General features: G+C 42.7%; 1 protein-coding gene across 1 annotated transcript in view; it reads left to right on the plus strand.

The window, feature by feature from the left end:
• Nucleotides 1-2,312: 2,312 nt before the first annotated feature.
• Nucleotides 2,313-22,797, plus strand: part of LOC147019288 (uncharacterized) — a 189,840-nt gene continuing 169,355 nt past the window's right edge. Inside the window, exon 1 of the mRNA XM_085900126.1 lies at nt 2,313-2,950. Coding sequence (XP_085756252.1) covers nt 2,759-2,950 — 192 coding nt within the window. The 5' untranslated portion in view covers nt 2,313-2,758. The remainder of the gene's footprint in view (nt 2,951-22,797) is intronic.

Below are 22,797 nucleotides of genomic sequence, written 5' to 3' on the forward strand. Positions count from 1 at the left end.
ATGTATTCTAATGAGTTCCTCATACTTCAAAACATATATGTAGACATTTAAAGTGTGTTTTGGGGAAACCTGCTTGCAAAGTTCTGAGAAAAACAGAAGAGGCGGCCATTTTGGACGCCATCTTGGATTGCGGAAAACGCTCAAGGAGGATTTATGAGGACTTTTAGTATGTTATTCTAGACATATTCCTGGACCTATCCTGAAAAAATCAGCTTGTTACCAAAAATGTCCAGGTTAGGGCCTATTTTGACCTAATGCTCTTGGACTATAGATTCAGTTATGAGGAGTGGCTGAAGGAGACAGGGATTTATAAACTGGAAAGGAGGCGGTTACGAGGAGATATGATGGAGATGTTTAAGATAATGAAAGGTACAGATAAAATAAGTGAAGATGAATTATTCAACATAGTGGACAGTGATAGGACCAGGAGCCATAGCTTGAGAGTGAAGAAGGGGAGAGTTAAGACGGTAGTAAGGTAGGGGACTTTTACTCAGAGAGTAGTTAATGCATCGAATGGTCTCCCTGGAAAGGTAGTGGCAGCAGAAAAAGTAGATAAGTTTAAATTAGAATTAGATAGGTACCTGGAAGTTATGGAGATGGAGGGGTATGGGGATGTTTAAAGGACTTTTAGGTAGTTTGAGTATCGATGGGTGATTGTGTGAATGTTTACCGAGTGCTGTTATTGGGGGTCTTGTCAAGGGGGGTTGTGTGGTTGTTGTTGTTGTTGTTGTTGTTGTTGTTGTTGTTGTTGTTGTTGCATGTTTTTAACCCAAGCCCCATTCCCCCTCACCTGAGGGGAAGAAAAAGAAAAAAACTCCAAAAACTTAAATAAAGAAAAATATATATATTTAAATAATAAATTTTAATAGCTTTTTTTTTTTTTGTATTTTCTTCCTTGGATCTTGTGTTGATGGGTTGGTGTGATGTTCGCGTAGGTATGATGGGATGAATAGCCTCCACCTGTACTTCCATCAGCTCGTACCTGCAGGACCTGTGTTGATATCTGACTTCTGTTCGAGAAATTGCATCAAACTTTATGCCATCAATGAAAAGTTTTAATTCCGCGAGTTTATAGGCGACGGGAATCAGCATATTCACATAAAAAGTATTTATTTTTCCGAATTTATTTATTTTTTCTTCCAATTTTACCTCCACCATCAAAGATAGACTGAGATGACGTCACTGTCTATCTGTAATCAGGATATCTGAAAAGGTTATAAATGGATGGATTTTGGTTGTGTTAGTTCCTCTTTCGTTTAATCGCTCTCGTTTTGTCGAGTTATATCGATATAGCTAGCGAGAGTGAAATAGGAAGCGTCGAGGTGTATACTAGCGATACTTCTACGCTTGGCCGGTGTTCACCCCTTTATTGCACGTCTGTATTTTTCCTCAATGTTTCGGCGATAGTAATCAATTTTATACATATTATTCAAATTGACGTTGAGCTCCGGAGTTTTCATATTAAATGAATGTTGATAATGTAAATGTTGTTATTGGGAGAGGAAGAATTTTTTTTCCCCCCCTTCCCTCCCCTGACTGTTTGGGATTCTGACATGGCGGCGGCGTTGTGAATGCTTAGGAAGTGGGAGTCGTGAAACGGCGAGGAAAGCGAACGGGAAGCGGGAAAGTACAGGAGAGGGCGAAAAGGAAAAAGATGAGACGCAGCTTAATTGGCGACGGTGGATGAGCGGCCCATCGCGTCCCGCGTTTCCGTCTGACAGGGAGACATTGGGCAGCAGCAAGTCCGCCTTGTGTGATCTGAGCGTCAGGTGATCACCCGGCGATTCGTCGGAGACTCCCGAGCGACCGCGGGCGTCTCTTCCCTCTGGGTCCGCGTGGTTCGGCGTTCTTACCGCGCGTCTCGGGCCTTGTACACGTTGTCTGTGTGTAACATGTGTGTAAGTCTTTCTGTCACGTCATGTGGGCTCCCTGTGCCGGGTCTTGATTCGCAACCACCTGTTGTCGGACGATGCGAGGAATATCCCTGGTAACCGCGCCGGGGGTGTCTTTCTGAAGTTCTGGGATCGCTTCGTTGTGACTTTTCTCTTCTAAATATATATATATATTTATATATATTTATATTTTATTCTTTTTTTTCTGTTTGCTGGAAAAGTCTCCTGAGGACAAACACACCTTTCGTTGTGTCTCATCGATTTCCTCAGAATCTTCTAATCTTGATCGCTTCTTCCTCCTCTTCTTCCTCTTCTTCCTCTTCTTTCTCTTCTTCTTCTTCCTCTTCTTCTTCTTCCTCTTCTTCTTCTTCCTCTTCTTCCTCTTCTTTCTCTTCTTCTTCTCTCTCTTCTTCTTCTTCCTCTTCTTCTTCTTCCTCTTCTTCTTCTTCCTCTTCTTCTTCTTCCTCTTCTTCTTCTTCCTCTTCTTCTTCTTCCTCTTCTTCTTCTTCCTCTTCTTCTTCTTCCTCTTCTTTTTCCTTCTTTTCTCTTTCTTCTCTTTCTCTTCTTCTTCCTCTTCTTCTTTGTCCTTCCTCTTCTCTTTTCTTCCTCTTCTTCTTCCTCCTCTTCTTCTTTGTCCTCTTTCTTCTCTTTCTTCTCTTTCTTCTCTTTCTTCTCTTCTTCTCCTACTTCCTCCTCCTCCTTCTTCTTCGTCCTATTTCTGCTTCACCTGGCCGTCCGAATTATCCTCCCGCATCTCAATTCCGTGTCCTCGTATTTCTCATCGTCGGTTATTAAGTAATTATTTCTCTCGTCCACATTATCACGGCCCGATGCCAAAGGGTTGCTGACGGCTCGTTGTCCCCATCATGCCGGCCCCTCTCGCCGTGTTCACCTGTCGCGCCAACTCGCACCCTTTCCAAGAGCGACAGGTCCCTCTGGATGAACCGGCAAAGATCGGGCGCTCGGTTGCTCGGTGTCGACCCAGCCCCAACAACGTCACCTTCGATTGCAAGGTCCTGTCCCGGAACCATGCGTTGCTGTGCTTCCAAGACGGCAAGGTGAGCCTCGTACCTTGCGCGTTGCCTTCCCTGCTGGAAAGTTTGATGGTTTTTGTTCCGCCGGGAAGTTTGAGTCCATTGTGTAAATGTACGTACGTGTGCTTTTTTTTATTTTTTTTTTTTTTTTTTTTTCCCAACTGCGTCGATACTTGTGCAATGGCAATGAAGGTGAATTGCAGTTGATAATTAATGACACTTTTTCTTCGAGTAAAAACAACAACCCAAATCTTGGCGTGGCACGCATCACGTGACTCGCTGAACTCTGCCGATGGACACGATGCCCCTTCATGCCCGGTTCAGGTGAGCGAACCTGACTTGTGGAGTTTCATACCACTGTGGACTGCGTCAATAAGTTTGCTGAAGTTGAGAAGGCAATTGGGCTTTCCGTGGCTTCATCATCGTCAACGTACCATGCACGCTCTTCACGCAACGTCGGTGCTGCTGAAGCTGTCTCTTGCTTGCCATTGCTCTCCCAGCAGTCAATCGGGTCGGCAATTCGTAATTTATTTCGGGCGTCGGCGATGACTCCCAAACTCTTCCAGAAAGGCACTAGGCGTTGGGTCTAACGTCTGTCGCCAAGCGATGCTGGCAGATGTGCCAAACCCCGAAAGTCACGCCAAACACCACGGGCTTCACGTCAAACCCCATGGACGGCACGCACGTTTTTGCGTCGCCCTGAAAGCGAAACACCAGGATACCGGTTTAAGCTGGCTCAACATTTGAATGCATGCTGGACTTTTTTTTTTTTTTAGCTTTCTTGCCAGCCTTGAGAATTTGTCGAAGAGACGATAATTTGTGGGTTATTTTGCTGCTGGGAGGGTGTCTACAGCCTGGACGGCAGTTGTGGTTGCTGATGTAAATTGTGGCGATTGTCTTTTGGGACAGCAAAGATGTGTGGACCTGACGTCGGACGGTCAACTCGGCCTTTCTCCGAATCATGTTTGGCATTTCGTGCGTTTGCAAAAACCTATCTACCGACATTGTGCTTTCATTCGCTGCTCGCTATTTAGTCTCCGCGTACTGTGGTGTGAGATGATTGTTCACGACGGGGTGAACTACACTTTTTGTACTGAACTGTAACTTGCCAGCTGAACCATCGATTCCACTCATCCACACTCCTTCATTTTCCATCAACCTCTTTCTTTCCAATCGCTGTTCTTCCTGAAGTTGCTGTGTTACAAACCATGCAGCAATTTCATCGCTGGAGAAAAGGAATGTTTAAGACCACTGGTCTGTGTTTTTGTTTACGATAAGTTTTCATCCACAGGACCCAGGATGGACTGCTTGTAATATATTCCAATTGGGAGACCTCGGTGTACTTTCCATTAATTGCAAGGACGTTCGCCAGTGGTGGCCGAACCGACGCTGTTTATAAGCTATGACCCTGGAAACTGGGCATTACCAGCGATGTGCTCGGATCAAAGTGCAAGACGGGCAAACTTCAGAAACTGCTTCAGCATTTTATTATCTTTATTGTCCTTGCACCTTGTACCTGATGCTGGCATGTGCCATCGACTGCACACTTTGCAGTCTGTGATGTCGTGCGTGTGATGCAAGTGCCATCGAATGCATCATGTGCACCGCAATGCCCGACGGGGAACAAGTTGTGCATGGGAGAGGGATGGGAGGCGGGGGAGGCAGAGGGAGCTATTGTCACATCCATTACTATTTGTAGTTGTGAAATTCGGAGTCGGGAAGTGATCACACATGCGTGGTTTAACCAAGCGACATTGTCGTCATATTAGCAAAGGGCGAAACAAACCGCTCGTATTTTCTTTCAACGGCAGTGTTGCAATGCTTGATGAATTTTGTGTTTTTTTTTTTTTTTTTTTTTTTTTTTTGTCTCGTAGGCATGGTTTGACTGTGCACACGGGCTTCTCCTGATGGGCAACATCGCAAATTAGATTGACCACATTGTGATGAACACTAGATGGTGAAGCTCTGTGCAATCTTCCACGTGCAAACTGTGGGACAGATCATGAACACCTTGTGGCAAAACCACGAGCCAAACTGAGAAAGGTGAAGAAGAAAAAAAAAAAAAAAATCAAAAACTCTGACCAGATACGACCTTGAAAACGTATCGGAACATTATGCAATAAAGGTTAAAAAAAACAAACTAATAAATCCAGTTTTTGCAGAACTGGACTTGGTTGACATAGTGCCAGACTAATTGTCAAGAGTTTGAAGATTTGGTAAAATAACAGGTCCAAAACAACATCCCAAAGGCAAGCAGAAAAAAGGAGGCCAAACAGCTGTCAGAAGAGGCAACAACGATTGTAGACAGAAGAAGAGCGATGGAAACCAACTTTGTGCGAATCAAGAGAGGACATTAAGCGGCTGAAAGCCGACTTCCAACTGCAAGTTCAGAAAGAGAAATAAATAAATAAATATTCCATTGGGATAGAAAGTGACAAGCGGGGAAAAAAAAATGAGATCCTTTCATAAAGATCAGACAGATCACAGGAAAGTGTAGGTCCATGATTGGAGTCCTTCAGAGTTGAAGAGGAAACTATCTGATATAAGAAACACAGGTGAAAGAAGTATGGAAGGACGACGCCGGATCTCTACACAAATGAGATCGCAATATTGTTGTGGGGCCGGGTATCGGTGGTGAGCGCGACTGCTAGAGGGAGCAGTAGAGTCGGCTCCACCGAACACACCGGAATTTAGGTCGTGACCTTCGGATAAATCCGAAGGTATGGGTCCCTTACAGGACCATGAATCGCCAATAATTTGACTGCGTAGAGTAGTGTTAATTGCCAACTTCAATATACCTAAGTACCCACGCGGCAAAGCTTACCGGGAATTCACACCCTCGGCAGGCCTCGAGCGGAACGAGCAGTCACCGTGCTCAAACCGTGAGTAACCCGGGCGGATGGTTACCGAGGCCCGTCGGTCCAAATGTACAACTACGGCAAAGAACGAGCTGGTACGTTTAACAAGAGGGGAATTTATTTACAATAATTGCGGAGGTGAACACACAAAGAGCAGAGTTTCCGAATAAGAAATGTAATGTACAATGAGCAAAAGAAAGCACTTAATCAATCCTACTTGAAGACGGGCCCACACATTGACACACACCCAAAGAAATGGACCCCGTCGGTCTTTATTGAAGGCTTCCAGCTCGAGGAAAGGTGAGCTGGAGACCAGAGCCTGTGCTTGGACCTGTCCACCTCGTGTGGTCTTCGACGATCCGACTCGGCGGTACTCGAACCCGCAACACGATGCCGCTCCAAGCACCAGGTACCGCGCTCTCCAACCGGCCACACACCAATCAACCAAGACCAAGGAGAAGATCAGAGACGACAATGACCCAGGACCAGACGAACCAGCCAGCACCAAGACGACCAACCTCTCCAGCCTGCTGTTCCTTTATATCTTTCTTGTCCGGGGTGAGAAAATTGCCATCTGAGGCGATCTCCACCCTCATTGTCCGGGGTGTCGTGGGAAAGTCGCCCTCTGTGCGTGATTGGACAAGGGGCACGCCCCTGCCTTTCTGGGCGGAGTCCCGATCTGAGGCGATGGAAATCTCCGCCCACGTACGTGGCTGGACACGTGTGTGTAATGGCGTGATGTGCGAAGTGAAGGAGTCATGGTTTCGGTTGGCTGGAGGCTCGATATTTATTGCAAAAACCCTGACTAAAAAAGTAATTCGCAGCGCAGACATGTAATTCTCATTAGACACAGATAGGGGACTCCAACTATAAACACATGCTTATCGAAATAACTAAGCTTTGGGACTGCTGTCTGTCTGTGTGCACAAGGCTTCCAGATTCGTAACAACATGACGGCAACCTTCGAAGAAAGAAGAGAATATGACGAGAACGAATCGTGATAGAATGTGAGTTACGTAGAGACTTGAACGAGCCGACAAATGGAAAAGTCCCAGGTGCCAATGAAGTTCCAATAGAGCTCTTCAAGAAAGTTTGAGAGGAGTTTGTGAGAATCTTAACAGCGACCTGTACACTGATGTGGAGCAGGATTGTATGGTCTAAAAGGTGGAAGCAGTCTATGTATACCATTGCCAAAGAAAGGGGATCCAAGAGAATGTTCAAAAAATAACCAAACCATTGACTTGATTTCACATCATAGCAAAGTATTAAAAACGAGAAGGTCACTCGGTAGAACTCGTACCTCAGTATATCCACGTAATGCATGATCCACGAGAACAGATCGGCCCCATACATTTTTTGAAATATCATGCTGTACAGCAGTGGTTCTCAACCTTTTGTAGCCGCGACCCTCCCCCCCCCCCCCAAAAGAAAGAAAATAAAGAAAGAGGGCTCTTCTTCCTCTTCGCAGAAGAGGGGGAGGGGCATCTCCATTGTGTTGGGATCGCTCCCTAACTATTAAATTAAATCAGCGCATCTAATCGATTTCGGCCCACTAAACAATGGAAGGTGAGCTATCTGGGGAACAAGCACTTATCGACATGACTGGCTAAACTCACGAAAGGAACCTGAATGTTGTGTGCAATCGAATTACCAAATTCGTAACAATATATTTGTTTGTTTATTTGTTTTGACAACCTTCCCGCGACCCCCAAAAACAATTTAGGGGGTCACGACCCCCAGGTTGAGAACCATTGCTGTACAGTACAATATCGTTTTTGGCGAATGGCGAAGAATCACTTTAAAAATTTAATAATTCTTGAATTCGGATCCGGATTCGAATCTTCACCAAAATCAAATCGATTCGTCCTTGCCACACACCAACCATATCCACAAAGTTTCATCCGAATCTGTCCACAACTTCTTCAGATATCGTGCTGTATGCAGTATTGGTTTAGCACTATCCCTCATTGGTGAAGAATCACTTAAAAAATTTCTAGTAGCCAGATCTGGAGCTGGATCTTCACCAAAATCTAATCGGTTCGTCCTTGTCACACACCCATCCTGTCCACAAAATTTCATCTGGATCCATGCACAACTTTTTGAGAGATCCTACACTCAACAATAAAGACAAGAAGAAGACCGCGTGCAGAGTACGTTACTTGCAAAATCGATAAACCAAATTTGACCTAAAAAATAATTGGTGGTTGAATTCAATGACCAAATATGTAACTCCTCTTCAAATTTCAAGTGAATCGGACGAAAACTGACAATTCTAGAAATCCGGCCGACATTGACCTTTGTAGACCTCCAAAATAATTGGTGGTTGAATTCAGTGACCTGAAATATTAATCCTCTTCAAATTTCCAACTTTATTAGTCAGATGGAAATCGAGGATCGATCTCTCTCTCCACATAAAAGCCTTCGGTATGTTTCTGCCTGCGTCAACAAAGACGCATCATAGAGACCTGTGTAATAGAGGGATTGAACCTCAGTTACTGTTCTCGTACTGTGCATACCTCTCATTCCATGTGATACAAATATGTTGTGTTTTTTATTTTATTTACGGCAAAATTATTTCATTTTCAACGAGAACGCTATGCCACCCACGACTCCGCCCGCTATAATACCCGAAGTGTAAACATGGCTGAATCATATGAGAGAACTCTGAGGAACCGTCGAAGGTTCTCTCAAGATTTTGATCATTGGACTCATTAATTGATGTATCTGAGAAGAACGAGATTGTTAATTGTGTTTACAGTGAACTCTTTGAATAACCATGTTTCAAAACACGAGGCCGCATATGTTATGTGGGGGTAAAGCTCGTTTTAGAAATCTGGCCCATGTTGACCTTTTGACCTTTCAATCTCAAATAATTGGGCGTTGAATTCAGTGACCTGATATGCAAATCCTGTTCAAATTTCAAGTCAAATTTCAGGTGATATCCAATTGGATGAAAATTGATTTTTTGAAGTTTTGCATTTATTGACCTTTGGCCTATGTTGACCTTTTGACTTCAAAATCAAGAGGCTTCTTGCCTTTGACCAACTCTGCCATTTTCTGAAGTTACCTGAAGATAGATTTGAAATTGTGACCTGTGGGCTATTAACGTACAGACAGAATCGTAGACCAGACCAACCAATGCACTTGTGAATCTTCGATTTTGAAAGTAATAGACAAACAGACAGGGGTGAAAACATTACCTCCATCCACCTTCGGTGGGTGGAGATAACTAGAACGGCATTTGGTAGCACGTATACCTCTGCTGGACTGAACAGTTTACCTTCGGTATCCCACAGATAGTTTCGATCTGCATTCGGACATTATCCAAAATCGAATCCCCTTGGTCTTGTTACCTACCCAACTCATCCACCTAGTTTCGTCCGAATCCGTCCACAACTATTTGAGATATCATGCTATATGTCATTTTGGCCCAATCTCTCAATGGTGATGAATCCCTTAAAATATTCTCGTATCTGGATCCTTTCCACAATCTTGATGCTTTCACAAAGCAACTAGATGCTTTCCACAATCACTACGCTCGAGCTTTTTAACAAACTTATCCAAGAGGAAAAGGCAATGGATGAGTGGCTCACAGAAGGTAGCACCTTCTTAATCCTAAAATCTGAAGAAACCCAACTGCCTCACAAATATAGGCCAACAACATGTCTACCAACAATATACAAATGTTGAACAGGAATCGTCACAGAAATTATTGACCAACAAGGAGATCTATAGGCAGAGTAGAAAGGATGTTACTGAACCATAAACTATTGAAAAGAGCTTTTCCTAGTGTCCTACATTCGTGGATGGTAAGAAGCTTGCAATCAATTACACATGTTCAATCCCCAGATAATTAAATTGATTGAGAAAGCAATGGAGCACTGGCATACCACATTGATATGACAGCACTCGGAAGGAAAGATCAAAATACCATGAGTGATGGAAAGACACCGGATCTTCCAGGGTGGCAGCCTTTACACCCTACTGTTTTGCCTGGCCCTTGACCCACTGAGCAACTTGATTGATGAGCAAGGACAAAGATACACATCCAAAAGAAGAATCTCCAAAGAAACAGTTGACACCTACCGTATATGGATGATTTTGAGCTTTTCACTCTGAACGACGAAAAATTGGCAGAACTAAAACCAGTAAAACGGTACTCTGAGGACATTCAAATGGAGTTTGGCCGCGGTAAATGTGCCAATTGCACATTCGTAGTCAGTAAAGCAAAAAAAAAAAAAAAAAAAAACTTTGCGTAAATATCTACCTAAGAACAACACAGGAGCGAGAAAACGAAGCATCACACAAATACTTAAGGGAAGACGAGGACCACCAAATATGTCAAACAATTGCCAAAGAATACCTGTGGAGAACAAGAATGATCCTGAAAACCTATCTCACCCCGATTAAATAATATCAACGCCACAAACCAACTCTATCAGTATTCCAATACTGTTGGGGAATAGTAAACTGGCCACAATTGAAAATCAACAAGCTAGATACCAAAACGAGGAAACTCCTCACTATATGCCATAAAAATAAATGCTTCCTAAGCATGTACCTGCCGAGAGGAGGAAGGAGGTGGTACGCCGGTGTAGCTCAACCAAATGCACAGAACGACAACTGTAGGATTGGCCGAGTACGTAGAAAGCTGAACAGAATAGCAAATCCAATTTCCACACCGACACAAATAGAACGAGCCAGAAAAGCAATCTCTAACTCACCTTGCAAAAATTACCAAAGAACAGGTGCGAATAGAATATGCCACTCGTTTAAAATCAAAGCAGAAAAAAAAATGCAGCCCCAATGATTGCAAAGAAGACAAAGGAAAAGTATAACATGAAAGACGGTATCAAACAAATCTACACCGGCAATTGGGAGAACAACAAAAGAGCAGGAAGAATAAAAATAAAACATCCGGATAGATTGGAATGGCTCAGAAGAGTTTCGCCGAATTGGGATGGAGAACGAGTCGTTATAGATTCACAAGAACAAGTACCCTATACCAATGGCTTTATGAATATGGCACGATTTAGTCAGTCAGACAAGTGTGGGTTCTGCAAGGTAGAAACGAAGCATTGAGCCACTTCCTTTTGGGATGTGAAATGTCATGTCAGAATAGCTGCACACGCAAAGGCACAACAATGTATGTCAAATAATCTACTGGCATATCTGCAAAAACATTCATTTCCCAGTTTCAGAGAAAGAATGGAAGCACAAACCAAAAGCGATCGTTGGAAGCGAGGACATGGTGCGCACGTACAACCTGACCGTCCCATCAAGCATGAACGTCAAACGAAACATTGCAACCGGACATAGTACTCAGATACAAAAAGGATAGGATGGTGTTGCTAATCCAGGTATCGGTACAAAGTGACTACAATTTTTTTTTGGATACACTGTCGAGCCTCATTTGAGAGCTAACACACAGAAATGCACAACAAGAGGGGCAGGAGAGGGAAGGAAAAAACAGTGGGGAACAGAGACATTAGGAGATCTGTGGAATGGAGAGGGATGATGTGGGGTACAATGGGTAAAGAAAATGGATACGACAGGGACTTTCAGGTACTTACATAACAGGGACTTTAAGGAAGGAGAGTCAGGAATTTGTAGAAGGTGGGTTTGGGGTGGATTAGCGGGGGTAGAAAAGATCGTGGTTTTCGATGGGGGAAGATAAGAGGTGGTGGTGAACAGCTGTTTTGAAGACCTGGACGGAAGAGTGGGATTGAAGAGAGTGTGGGAGTTCATTCCAAAGGTGGGGAAAAAAGAGGAATGAAAGAGTGAAGGTGAGCAATGATTCTTGATTTTGGTAGTTTTCGCAGACAGGGGTTACTGGTGGACCTTGAGCACCCTGTGGAACTATGGGGGGGGGGGACATATCTCAGACAGAACTGGGAGGGGGGGACATATCTCAGACAGAACTGTGAGGGGGGGGGGTCAAGGCTGGAGATGAGATGGTAGAAGACAGAAAGAACACCGACCTGCCTCAGACTCGGCCTCATCGCGGGAGATACCAATGATCCTAAATGCCTTGGTTTCCACAGCATGAAGCCGAGAAAGGTGAGAGACGGGAGCACCAGCCCAGTGGTGTACCAGCCCAGCAGAGCAGTACTCCATCAGGCTGCGGACAAAAGCTTTGATTGTGGTCAGGAGCTCAGGTATGCCAAGGAAAGACTTTGCACGATGGAGGATGCCGAGTCGGCGACTGGCTTTGGAGGCCAGCTTGGAGATGTGGCTTTCCCAGGAAAGATCATGACAGCTGGTGAGACCCAAAAGCTTGAATGAAAGGACTTCAAGAGGATTGTTGAGAAAGTAGTTGGGGGGGGGGGAGGGTGTGCGGGGGTTTCCAGATGGTCCTTTCGGAGAGACATGGTGAGAGTGTGAGATTTGTCAGGGTTGAAGGGACATGTTCCATGTTTTGGACCAGTTTGTGATTTTACCCAGATCTGCAGTGAGTGAAGAAGCTGCTGCTTGCTTATTTGAGGGACAATAGATGGTATGGCAGAGGGTGGAGTCATCAGCAAAGTGATAAATCTATGATCTCTCTGACTCTGGATTTTCCATAGTCAGACAGATCATTGATGAAAACCAGAAAAAGAACAGGGCCCAGAATGCTGCCTTGAAGAACTCCAGCCTGGACAGGAAGAAGGGATGAGAGAACTCCATTAATATCAGGGCCAACATTGGCTGCGACAGGAGAGGAAGTCTGCGAGCCATGAGTGGAGATGGCGGTGGATACCATAGGAAGAGAGTTTGTTGAGTAGGGCAGGGTGCCAGACCATATCAAAAGCACGCGATATGTCTCGGAAGATGGCTCTGATTTCATGGCTGGCATTGAGGACCTCCATCCATTGTTGGGAGAGCAGAAGCAGCATATCCAGGGGAGAGTGACCTGGTCTGAATCGAAATTGTTAATCGGAAATCAAGCCATTGGAGAAGAGTAAGGATTTAATGTCAATTGGTCTAAATAATGTGGAAATTAGAAAAGTGACCAAGTCCATCAGGATCTGAAAAATGAAGTCAAAACCACGAGGGAGCTGAAGATTTCCAATTGAAGCAACGGGATTAATACAGAAGAACGGCTTTGATGAGATCTTAAAAACTACATCGGTGAAAATTGCAACAAATGAACTGCAATTGGAGGCTGTGGGTTCAGTGACCATCCTGGAAAACCTTGGAACAAAGATATGAAAACGACAAAACCTCACAAATTGATCCATGAACCGTGATCCCTCACTAAAATTAATGTGGATATTTTGAGTCATTGGAGGACTCCGTTCCACATTCTGAAACCCGCATAAATGGGGATTTACAACCGATGATCAAAGTACACTGATGTGATTGTAGGTCGGCTCCACATTGAAAACATTCCAGCATTTTGTTTTTTTGTTGATTTGGATTATTACTTTTGACGATCATCTTTGGTGTAGATTGGACCCCGAGTGCATATATATTATATATACACATATTTTTTTTTTAAATATATTTTTCGTAATTATGCTCTGGGAATTAAGTCTGGAGGATCACAATTCCGTCCGATCAGGGGGTGATATTGAGAGATGAATCTTTCATCAGAAGTGAAATCACGAGCATCCAGTGACATATGACCTCATTTTCCGCCAAGGTCTGATGTGTTTGTCTAAAGTCAAGTAGTGTGATGTCTGATATCTCTTGCCTGCACATGTGCGTGAATTGTGTTTTATAACAAAACAAAAAAAAGGATGCAAAAGGACAAACTTTGACATTGCTTTGACAGCTGGAGTGTTGCTCAATCTGGTGGCGAGTCTCAATACAAAGTTAGTTTTTTTATTTTATTTTGTAAACTTTATTTGGCAACATACACCAAAGAGAAAACTGACAATATAGATTGATCTGCATTCGAATAAAGTGTATTTTTTTTCTATTTATATGTATATATTTTTTCCCATTGTTGTTTTTTAAATTTATTACCTCTGGAACCGAAGGTGAAGGAGGTTATGTTTTCACCCCTGTCTGTCCATTTGTCTGTTTGTTTGTTTGTCTGCAGGATATCTCCAAGTTGTGGACGGATCCGGATGAAATTTTGTGGACAGGTTAGGTGTGTGACAAGGACGAACTGATTAGATTTTGGTGAAGATGCGGATCCGGATCCGAGTACAAGAAGTTTTAAAGTGATTCTTCACCATTGAGAGATCGGACTAATCCGATAGAAAGCACGATATCTCAAAACGTTGTGGACGGATTCGGAAGAAACTTGGTCGACATGTTGGTTGTGTGACAAGGAAGAATTGATTTGATTTTGGTGAAGATCCGAATCCGTATCTGGATACGAGAATTATTTAATTTTTTAAAAGTGATTCTTCACCATTGAGAGATGGGGCCAAAAATGATATCGTACTGTATAGCGTGATATTTCAAAAATGCAATGGGCCCGATATGTTCTCGTGGATCAGGCATTACATGGCGGAGGTATGCACTCCACCGACTGTTCTTTTAGTTTATCTTATTTTGATAATGACACCATATGTTGAATTATTTGCGTATCAGTTCTCAAATTTTTATTTTGCTGTTATGCCAACATATGAAATTGGGTTTGGCTTACGGTACCCAAATATGGCAAAAATAATTTTTTGGCCTTGAGGCAGTCTGGTTAAAGGAAGACACATAATCATAGTGGTAGCAAAGAGCAGTCTGAGGGCATAATCAACAATACTACTGGAGAGAGCTTAACGTCAGCTAATGTTTTGCATTATTTTTGTCATTCTTGTCATTCATTTTGGGAGTGATGTCTTTTCATAATTGGCATTGCCATCGTTTGTCTTTTATTAATTTATGTGCTCATTAGTTTTTTTTAAGATAGCTGAGTGACAAGGACGAACTGATTAGATTTTGGTGAAGATTCTGGTCTGGATCCGACTACTAGAATGTTTTAAGTGATTCTTCACCATTGAGAGATAGGGCCAAAAAGGATATATTGCATGATATTTCAAAATTGTATTTGGCTCGATATGTTCTCGTGGATCAGGCATTACATGGCGGAGGTATGCGCTCTACCGAGTGTTCTTCTAGTTTATCTTATTTTGATAATGACACCATATGTTGAATTATTTGTGTATCAGTTCTCAAATATTTATTTTGCTGTTATGCCAACATATGAAATTGGGTTTGGCTTACGGTACCCAAATATGGCAAAAATAATTTTTTGGCCTTGAGGCAGTCTGGTTAAAGGAAGACACATAATCATAGTGGGAGCAAAGAGCAGTCTGAGGGCATAATCAACAATACTACTGGAGAGAGCTTAACGTCAGCTAATGTTTTGCATTATTTTTGTCATTCTTGTCATTCATTTTGGGAGTGATGTCTTTTCATAATTGGCATTGCCATCGTTTGTCTTTTATTAATTTATGTGCTCATTAGTTTTTTTTAAGATAGCTGAGTGACAAGGACGAACTGATTAGATTTTGGTAAAGATTCTGGTCCGGATCCGACTACTAGAATGTTTTAAGTGATTCTTCACCATTGAGAGATAGGGCCAAAAAGGATATATTGCATGATATTTCAAAATTGTATTTGGCTCGATATGTTCTCGTGGATCAGGCATTACATGGCGGAGGTATGTGCTCTACCGAGTGCCCTTCTAGTTCAACAATGCTATACTGTGTACTCTGCCTTATCGCAGTTGTTTTTTTGTCTCGGCAGCTTATTGTCCAAAATCTCACTTGAAACCCCTTTTGCTTTTGAGTTTCAGACTTTATTTTGTCATAAGTTGTTCCAGCCTGCGGAAGCTCTCTCTCGTTTGTTCATGACAATGTCATTGTTTTGGCTCCAATGCCTCCTGAGGCGTAGCAGCCTGCTTTGATCGATTGCCTGCTACTGCTGAGCATGATCTCATTCTTTTGTTTCCATCGTTGCCTTTGGAGTGCTTTGAAGCTCGATGGAAATTGCTCTTTCAATGCCATTGGGAACCAGCACACGCACACTGCCCTTTCGCTCAACATGTGAAAATACCTGTTTGACTTGAAGCTTTTTCGAAGTAAATTGGATGTCCAAGCCTCCAAAAATAAATTGGAAGTTTACATTTGTTGAACTTAATATCAGCTCCCACCTGGTTACTTGCTCTCTCCGAGAATCTTTTAAAAGCTTAATTTTAAGTGATTATAAAAAATGGTTTCTGCCATGTTATAAAACTTGAGATTCGTGCCGAAATGGTCACTTTAATCTCTTCGTGGTTGCTTTTTTTTGTCAAATTTACTCATCTTACCTCTTCCTTCTTTGTGAAGCCCTTTGATATTTTGCTTTTAATTAAAAAGTTCCGTGTAAGAAATTCGATTTTATAGATCGATTGATTTACAATGTTAAATTTCACTCTTATACAGTTGATTGGATAATTTGAATACTCACCAATTCGGATACGACCAATTCAACTTGCACCTATCTTGAAAAGACTCCTTTTGTGTTGGTTGGACCTCATGCTTGTGCTGTGTAGCATTTTCCAATAAGAGAGTTCGTAGAACACCCCATCCCTCACGGAGTGTTCAAATACATCATTCAATCGAAATAAAATGATGATTTTAAAGGTCGTATGAAAAAAAATCCCGGAGTTTAACGCCATTGATGCTATCTTGTACACCACCTTGTATAACACGTCCAAGTACTGCAAAACGGGAGGTTTTTGGAAGCGTCAAGAAGGCAATTTGTGTTCTACAGTGTTCAAGTATATAAATAAATTGAAATAAAAGGAAGATTTTTTTTTTCAAGGTTGTATAAAAATTTAAAGAATTAATTCCAGAAGTTTACCGCAGTTGACGCAGTGAACTATTACACCGCAATATTAAACACGTTACGGCAGTTCTTCGTGCCTGTTGCTTGTGTCCTTCATGACATCTATCTATAATTCCAGGTGTGTGTGTGTGTGTGTGTGTGTGTGTGTGTGTGTGTGTGTGTGTGTGTGTGTGTGTGTGTGTGTGTGTGTGTGTGTGTGTGTGTGACCGCTGTTTCTCGACAACCACTGGTCCGATCTAATTGAAACTTGCCAGGTATATTGCTGGTGACCTGAGGATGTGCCTTTTTTAAGGTTTGATATTAATCGGACAAGTGCTTCCCAAGTTATGGCCATTTATTTACCAACCAATGACAAGACGCGTTGTTGCGTGGGCATGGCCGATGGGGAAGCGAAGCGAAGCCGCGTTCCCCATTACGGGTTACAACGTACGGGCTTCCGGATAGTGATGACTTCGTGTATTCTAATAATTTCTTATGCGCATTTATAGATAAACACAATGCCCCAAGTTATGATCGTTTTCATATTATAGACGGTGCATAAATTTCGGAAACATCAGTGAGCTGGTGTGCTCCGAACCAGGAAGTAATTTTTTTTCTCTTCTCTTCTATTTTTGTTTTTCCTTGCGACGACATTGCGAAAAGGCAAAATACGTTTGCGCTAATTGAATATTTGGGCATTAAAACTAAATTGCGAATAATCGTAACTGCGAATAATATGCGAACTTCCGGGCCACGCACGTACGGGCACGCGAGAGCGAAGAAACGGCCTGTGTGGTTGTTGTTTCTTGCTCGCGGTTTGAATATTTATTTATTATTATTATTATTATTATTATTATTATTATTATTTTTTTTTTTTTTTACGGGCACGTACTCGTGATCCTTAAAAACAGTAAGTTTCCTGTTTGGAATCTTCTTCTTCTTCTTTCGGCTGCTCCCGTTTTTGGGGTCGCCACAGTGGATCATCCGTTATGATCCGCATACTGATTTGGCATAGGTTTTACGCCGGATGCCCTTCCTGACGCAATCCTGGTCGCCTCTTATGACACGGGGATAAGGATTGGGTTTCGCCATGATTCCGGATTGCCCTACACCCTCTCGTAGCACGGCCCAGCGCAGAGCAGAGCACCCGTCCTCCAGCGATCCTCCAACCCAAGCCTCCGAGTAGCCGGATTACAGATGCACGCCACTACGCCCGGTTAAGTTTCCTGTTTGGAATAATTTTTCAATTTTGTTTGACTGCCGGGCAGACAGACAGGGTAAGAAATTCTCATTCCTCTCTGCGCATGCCCAATCAGGACAAATTCAGAGCCAAAGTACAGCTAAACTACAGGTTTTGTTTTCCAATTCATGCTCTGATTCGTGTTCAAAGCGTGACATTTAATTTAAATCGAGTTGTTCCTTGACCGTGAACCGATTGTTTAACCCCGCTTTTTCACTTCGAGTGTGCGGGGTAATTAATTAATTACTCTCGTGTTACCTTCCTGAACGTGCAGATCGATTGGAGTTGACTCGGAGCTTCCAGTAAATCATGACGACCATGGATATGACGACACAACAAAAAGATTTGCTTATCTTAAAAAAAAAAATAAAAATGTCTGGACTGCGGAGATGTTCTGCAAGCTGTATCGGAGGATGTCAACGGATAGGCCTTCACTGTGGCTTTACCCTGCGAAAATCTTGATACCACACTTGCTTCGTGTTCCGCAGAATCACTGTTGGCACAGTTCCACACACACTGCAGCTGTATGGAATGTAGTGAAACAAACGAGAGGGTGGAGGAACGCAATCTGAGGAATTTTCGAGAGTCCCACTTCTGACCTGCCATAAATTTGTGCATGAAGACGCTCTACAAGATATTAAATGACTACGTACCAAGGCTTGGTGTTCACTCTTGATATACTCATCTCGCATTGCTTTTTGTTTGGGTACTTGGCTGGCGGGATGGCCTGGAGGTACGCACACTCGCCTCGAAGCTGGGTTTGAATCTCGGCATACCTATGAACTGTGTCACCCCAGTGTGATTCAGACAGGGTGATTCATCAATTCATCACCCTGTCTGTAAATCATGTTGATGCTATCTTGTCCTGTATAAATTTAACAATATTATCGTCAATGTCTGTGCCGTCCCTCAGTGGACATTGAACTGGGCTTCCCTTCTGCCTGCACTAGTTGGTGGACAATAAAGGTTCACAATGTCCTTGGTAACGAGGAGGTGAGCTTTCGCCGGCACCTTGGCCCAATTCGAAATTCATTTCCTCAAGGCTTAACCGACAGGGATATTGCATCAATGGCACAGCCGCCCTCTCAGCCAAGCATGCTACCCCACAGCCTTGTTCCATATGAAAAGAAGAAGATGAAGAACTATTGATCTCACCACTGTGCGAGTTCTTTCTGCCAACCACACTGTGTTACCCGAGTCATTTTGACTGTTGTACCCATCCATAAACGTATATGTGCAATGGTCACAGTGTGCATGCGTGCTGGTGTGCACATACACATACATGGATTACACATACTGTAAATGTATGGAGGTAAAAGCATTATTGTTTCAGAATTTTTAATGTTTTTGTTTTTATTTTTGATCAACACAATAATTTTACCTTTACATGCAGGAAAGATTTCACGTTTGTCTCCAATTAACGTGCACACTTTTGTCTGCCATTATGCACTGCACCACACGGCCCGGGGGCATGCTGGTTGGCCTTTTTACAATCCTTTCTTTATTCTCTTCTGAGGAGAAAGTTCAACGTTGGGGGACGCATGAAATATGTAACTTCTTTTCTCCTCTTCTTTCTTTGCCCCCCTTCGGCTCTGGGGGCGTCTTGCCCCCCCCTTTAGCTCTTGGGGTGACTTGCCCCACCCTTCGGCTCTTGGGGCTTCCCCCCCCCTTTGGCTCTTGGGGTTTTTTACCCCCCCTTCGGATCTTGGGGCGTCTTGCCCCCTCCTTCGGTTATGGAGGTGTCTTGCTCCCCTTTAAGATATTGATCTGCCTTGCTGTTGGTGTTCCTCGTCGCTGTTCACTTTAGTTTATGTCACTGCAGGACTGGTATTTCAGTTTTTCCTGAATCCCATAAACATGCATTGTTATCGTCCTGCATCGTGTAACTGACAAAATTAAAAAAAAATACTTTCAACTTGGAATATATTTATTATCCTATTTGGTTGCAGATAATGTCATCACTGAAAGACCATCCTAAATGAGATGCTGTTGTTGGCCAAAAGTTAGAATTTGTGTTCTTCAAGCTTTAAACGAAAATATTGTATTATATCATGTATATGAATTTGTGAATAACTCTGTGAATTGAGTTAAAATAGTTGCTTCACCTTGAGGGTCATTACATTCTCTAAGATGCTGGATGGGGCTGAATGGAGCTGTTTAGCCTGACTGCTGCTTCCATCACGCCACAGCTTCCTCACTTCTCCCTTGTCTACATATTTTTTTTTAGGGAGTGTTCCTTGGTAACGCCCTGTTGAGATGTCGCTGCTAATCTTCATGCAAGTACATAAGTCACATTCCCCAGCTTGCTCAAAGCTGCAATTTTTTTGTCACTTCATATTCTTCACATGCATTGATGTGCATTATTTTCCAAATTTCGGCGAAGTTGCACTGTCCATCGTTCCGTCATGCAAATGTTTTCAATCAAACACGTGGGTTCTGGTATCAAAACTGGTCATAACAACGTTGGGGGTAATTGACGGCCATCACTAAAACCTTTCGATGCTGGAGAATGTTCCTTAAATGTTTGCACTGCAGTATCAGCAGAGATGTATGCTGTGGAAAAACGATATAAAGCGGCTAAGTTTGCATTTGTTCAACCTTTATAAAGACATGCTAGCTAAAAGGCTATTAGCAATTGGGAGGAGAAACTTTGCCTCTCTTTTTATCCAGGATTTCGAAGAGAACAGTTACCATTCATGACACCCAATATCCACACCGGCATTTTACGTGTCCGTGGCCAAATGTTCAGTGATCTGGACTTTCCTGATTGTCGTAATGTGTTGAATTCAAACTCTAAGGACGTGCAAGTAAAATCGACTCATCTTGCTGAGTTATCAGGGAAAGCCTTATTGGCAGCAAATCCAAAACCAAGACTCTTGCCGATCGATACAAACATCGACGGCATCTGGCAAGGCAGGCGTGCAATTTAATTGGTCACTAGCATTGAATATCTTTGCAGAAGCATTTTTGGCGAATCGTGAGATTCTCCCATTGATGGCAAATGCAGAATTGGGAAAGTGACCGTGGCTTTTAAGAAACTCTATCGTATGTCAAAGTCGAGCCTTGCAACATAAAATTGAGGATTTTAATAAATAATGAGAGCGAAGTCAGTGGCGCACACTGTCGCAAATCCCCATGCTTCCCAGCTCGATAAAAGTTGAAAGATGCGAAAACGCTTCACCAGGAATGATCCAATATCAAAAGAAATTTGAGTTAAAATCCCCCCCCCTATTTTGACCCCTGTGACCGTAAATCCCCACCCACCCCCGTGCGGCATGAACCAGGAGTCAAATCCCAAAAAATCGTTACGTATTTCACACGTCCCCCAGCGTTGATTGCATGTGCATCATTTCTCGCCAACCGTTTAAGAAGAAATAGCATGACGGACGGACGGAGCCGATTACAATATCCCCCCCCATTATTTTTTTTTCTCTCAAAAATCCTGGGGGTAATAATGTGCTCTCGGTCTTGCTGTTTGGTGTGAATGCATGCAAGTGCACCAGAGCCGTAGAGGAAAGGTTTGACTGGCATTCTGAACAGATGCCTCTCATGCATTATCAGTGTTAAATCAATTAAATGTTGCAACCATGCAAGAAATCGCAACATACTGGTGAGAGCTAAGAGCTTGCCAGATTCCCTCACAGCCTGCAGGTGATGATGGACACCTGTCAAACCCGTCCTCCGAATCCCAATTCTCGACTTTGAAGGCAGTTGCTAGAGTGGACTGGAGGAAAGGTTAGGAAGATGGTGCTCAGGGCAAACACTGCTGCTTCATTCAATATCGCTGCACCGGATTTTGGCTCACGTGTTGCAGAGACCTGCCAAGAGCTCAAGACCGAGTGAAATGACGACGCTTTTTCTCTGCCTTGTGTGTCAGCGACATCATGGAGAACTCGCAAACTAATCTCTAATTTGCATGTTTGTATTCAACAGTTGCAAAATGTTTAAAGAGCAGGTTGTGGGTCACCAAACATGTTCTGAAAATAAATCAATATGATTATATGTGCATTAAATAGTTCGATGCAAACTATTGTGGTTGCCTAACTATTGGGGAAATTAATGAAATTTAACTCCGAAGTTGTTATTTCTCGAGGCTGTTGAAAAAAAATAAAAATAAACACAGCCACGTGCCATAAACGGATGGTGACGTCACGTTCTCCAAAACAAAGTGGAAGCTCACTCTTTCATTGAAGAAGTGTCCAGTTGAGTGGGCCGTTCTTTTGCTTTATTTGAACTTGTAACTGTCTATATTATCCTTTTTTTATTTTTAATTATTGTAGAACAAAGTTATTTGGACATTCTCCAAAACAAAGTGGAAGCTCACTCTTTCATTGAAGAAGTGTCCAGTTGAGTGGGCCGTTCTTTCGCTTTATTTGAACTTGTAACTGTCTATGTTATCCTTTTTTTATTTTTAATTATTGTAGAACAAAGTTATTTGGACATTCTCCAAAACAAAGTGGAAGCTCACTCTTTCATTGAAGAAGTGTCCAGTTGAGTGGGCCGTTCTTTCGCTTTATTTGAACTTGTAACTGTCTATGTTATCCTTTTTTTATTTTTAATTATTGTAGAACAAAGTTATTTGGACATTCTCCAAAACAAAGTGGAAGCTCACTCTTTCATTGAAGAAGTGTCCAGTTGAGTGGGCCGTTCTTTCGCTTTGTTTGAACTTGCAACTGTCTATATTATCCTTTTTCATTTTTAATTATTGTAGAACAAAGTTATTTGGATATTTGTACATCATGCCTCGTACGTGTGTCGTCATGTTTTGTGAAAATGGCTGGAAAACGGGTAGTCGCTCCCACCGATTCCCGAAGGAATCAAACATTCGCTGGCAGTGGATAAGATTTGTACAAACAAAACGGGCAAATTTTCCCTGCCTTTTAAACTCTTAAACAATATCTTTGTGGAAAAAGCGCTGCGGCCTAACATCTAGTTAAGGTGCCCAAGACCCTGCGCGCCATCTAACATAAACCTTATAAAATATCGGAATTTTACAAACTTCACAACTACCGAGTGTAAAGCATCCTAAGCGA

The sequence above is a fragment of the Eptatretus burgeri genome, chromosome 10, assembly GCF_056783735.1.
Source record: "Eptatretus burgeri isolate ZD-2024b chromosome 10, Ebu_testis_v1, whole genome shotgun sequence".
In the NCBI taxonomy this organism is placed as follows: Eukaryota; Metazoa; Chordata; class Myxini; order Myxiniformes; family Myxinidae; genus Eptatretus; species Eptatretus burgeri.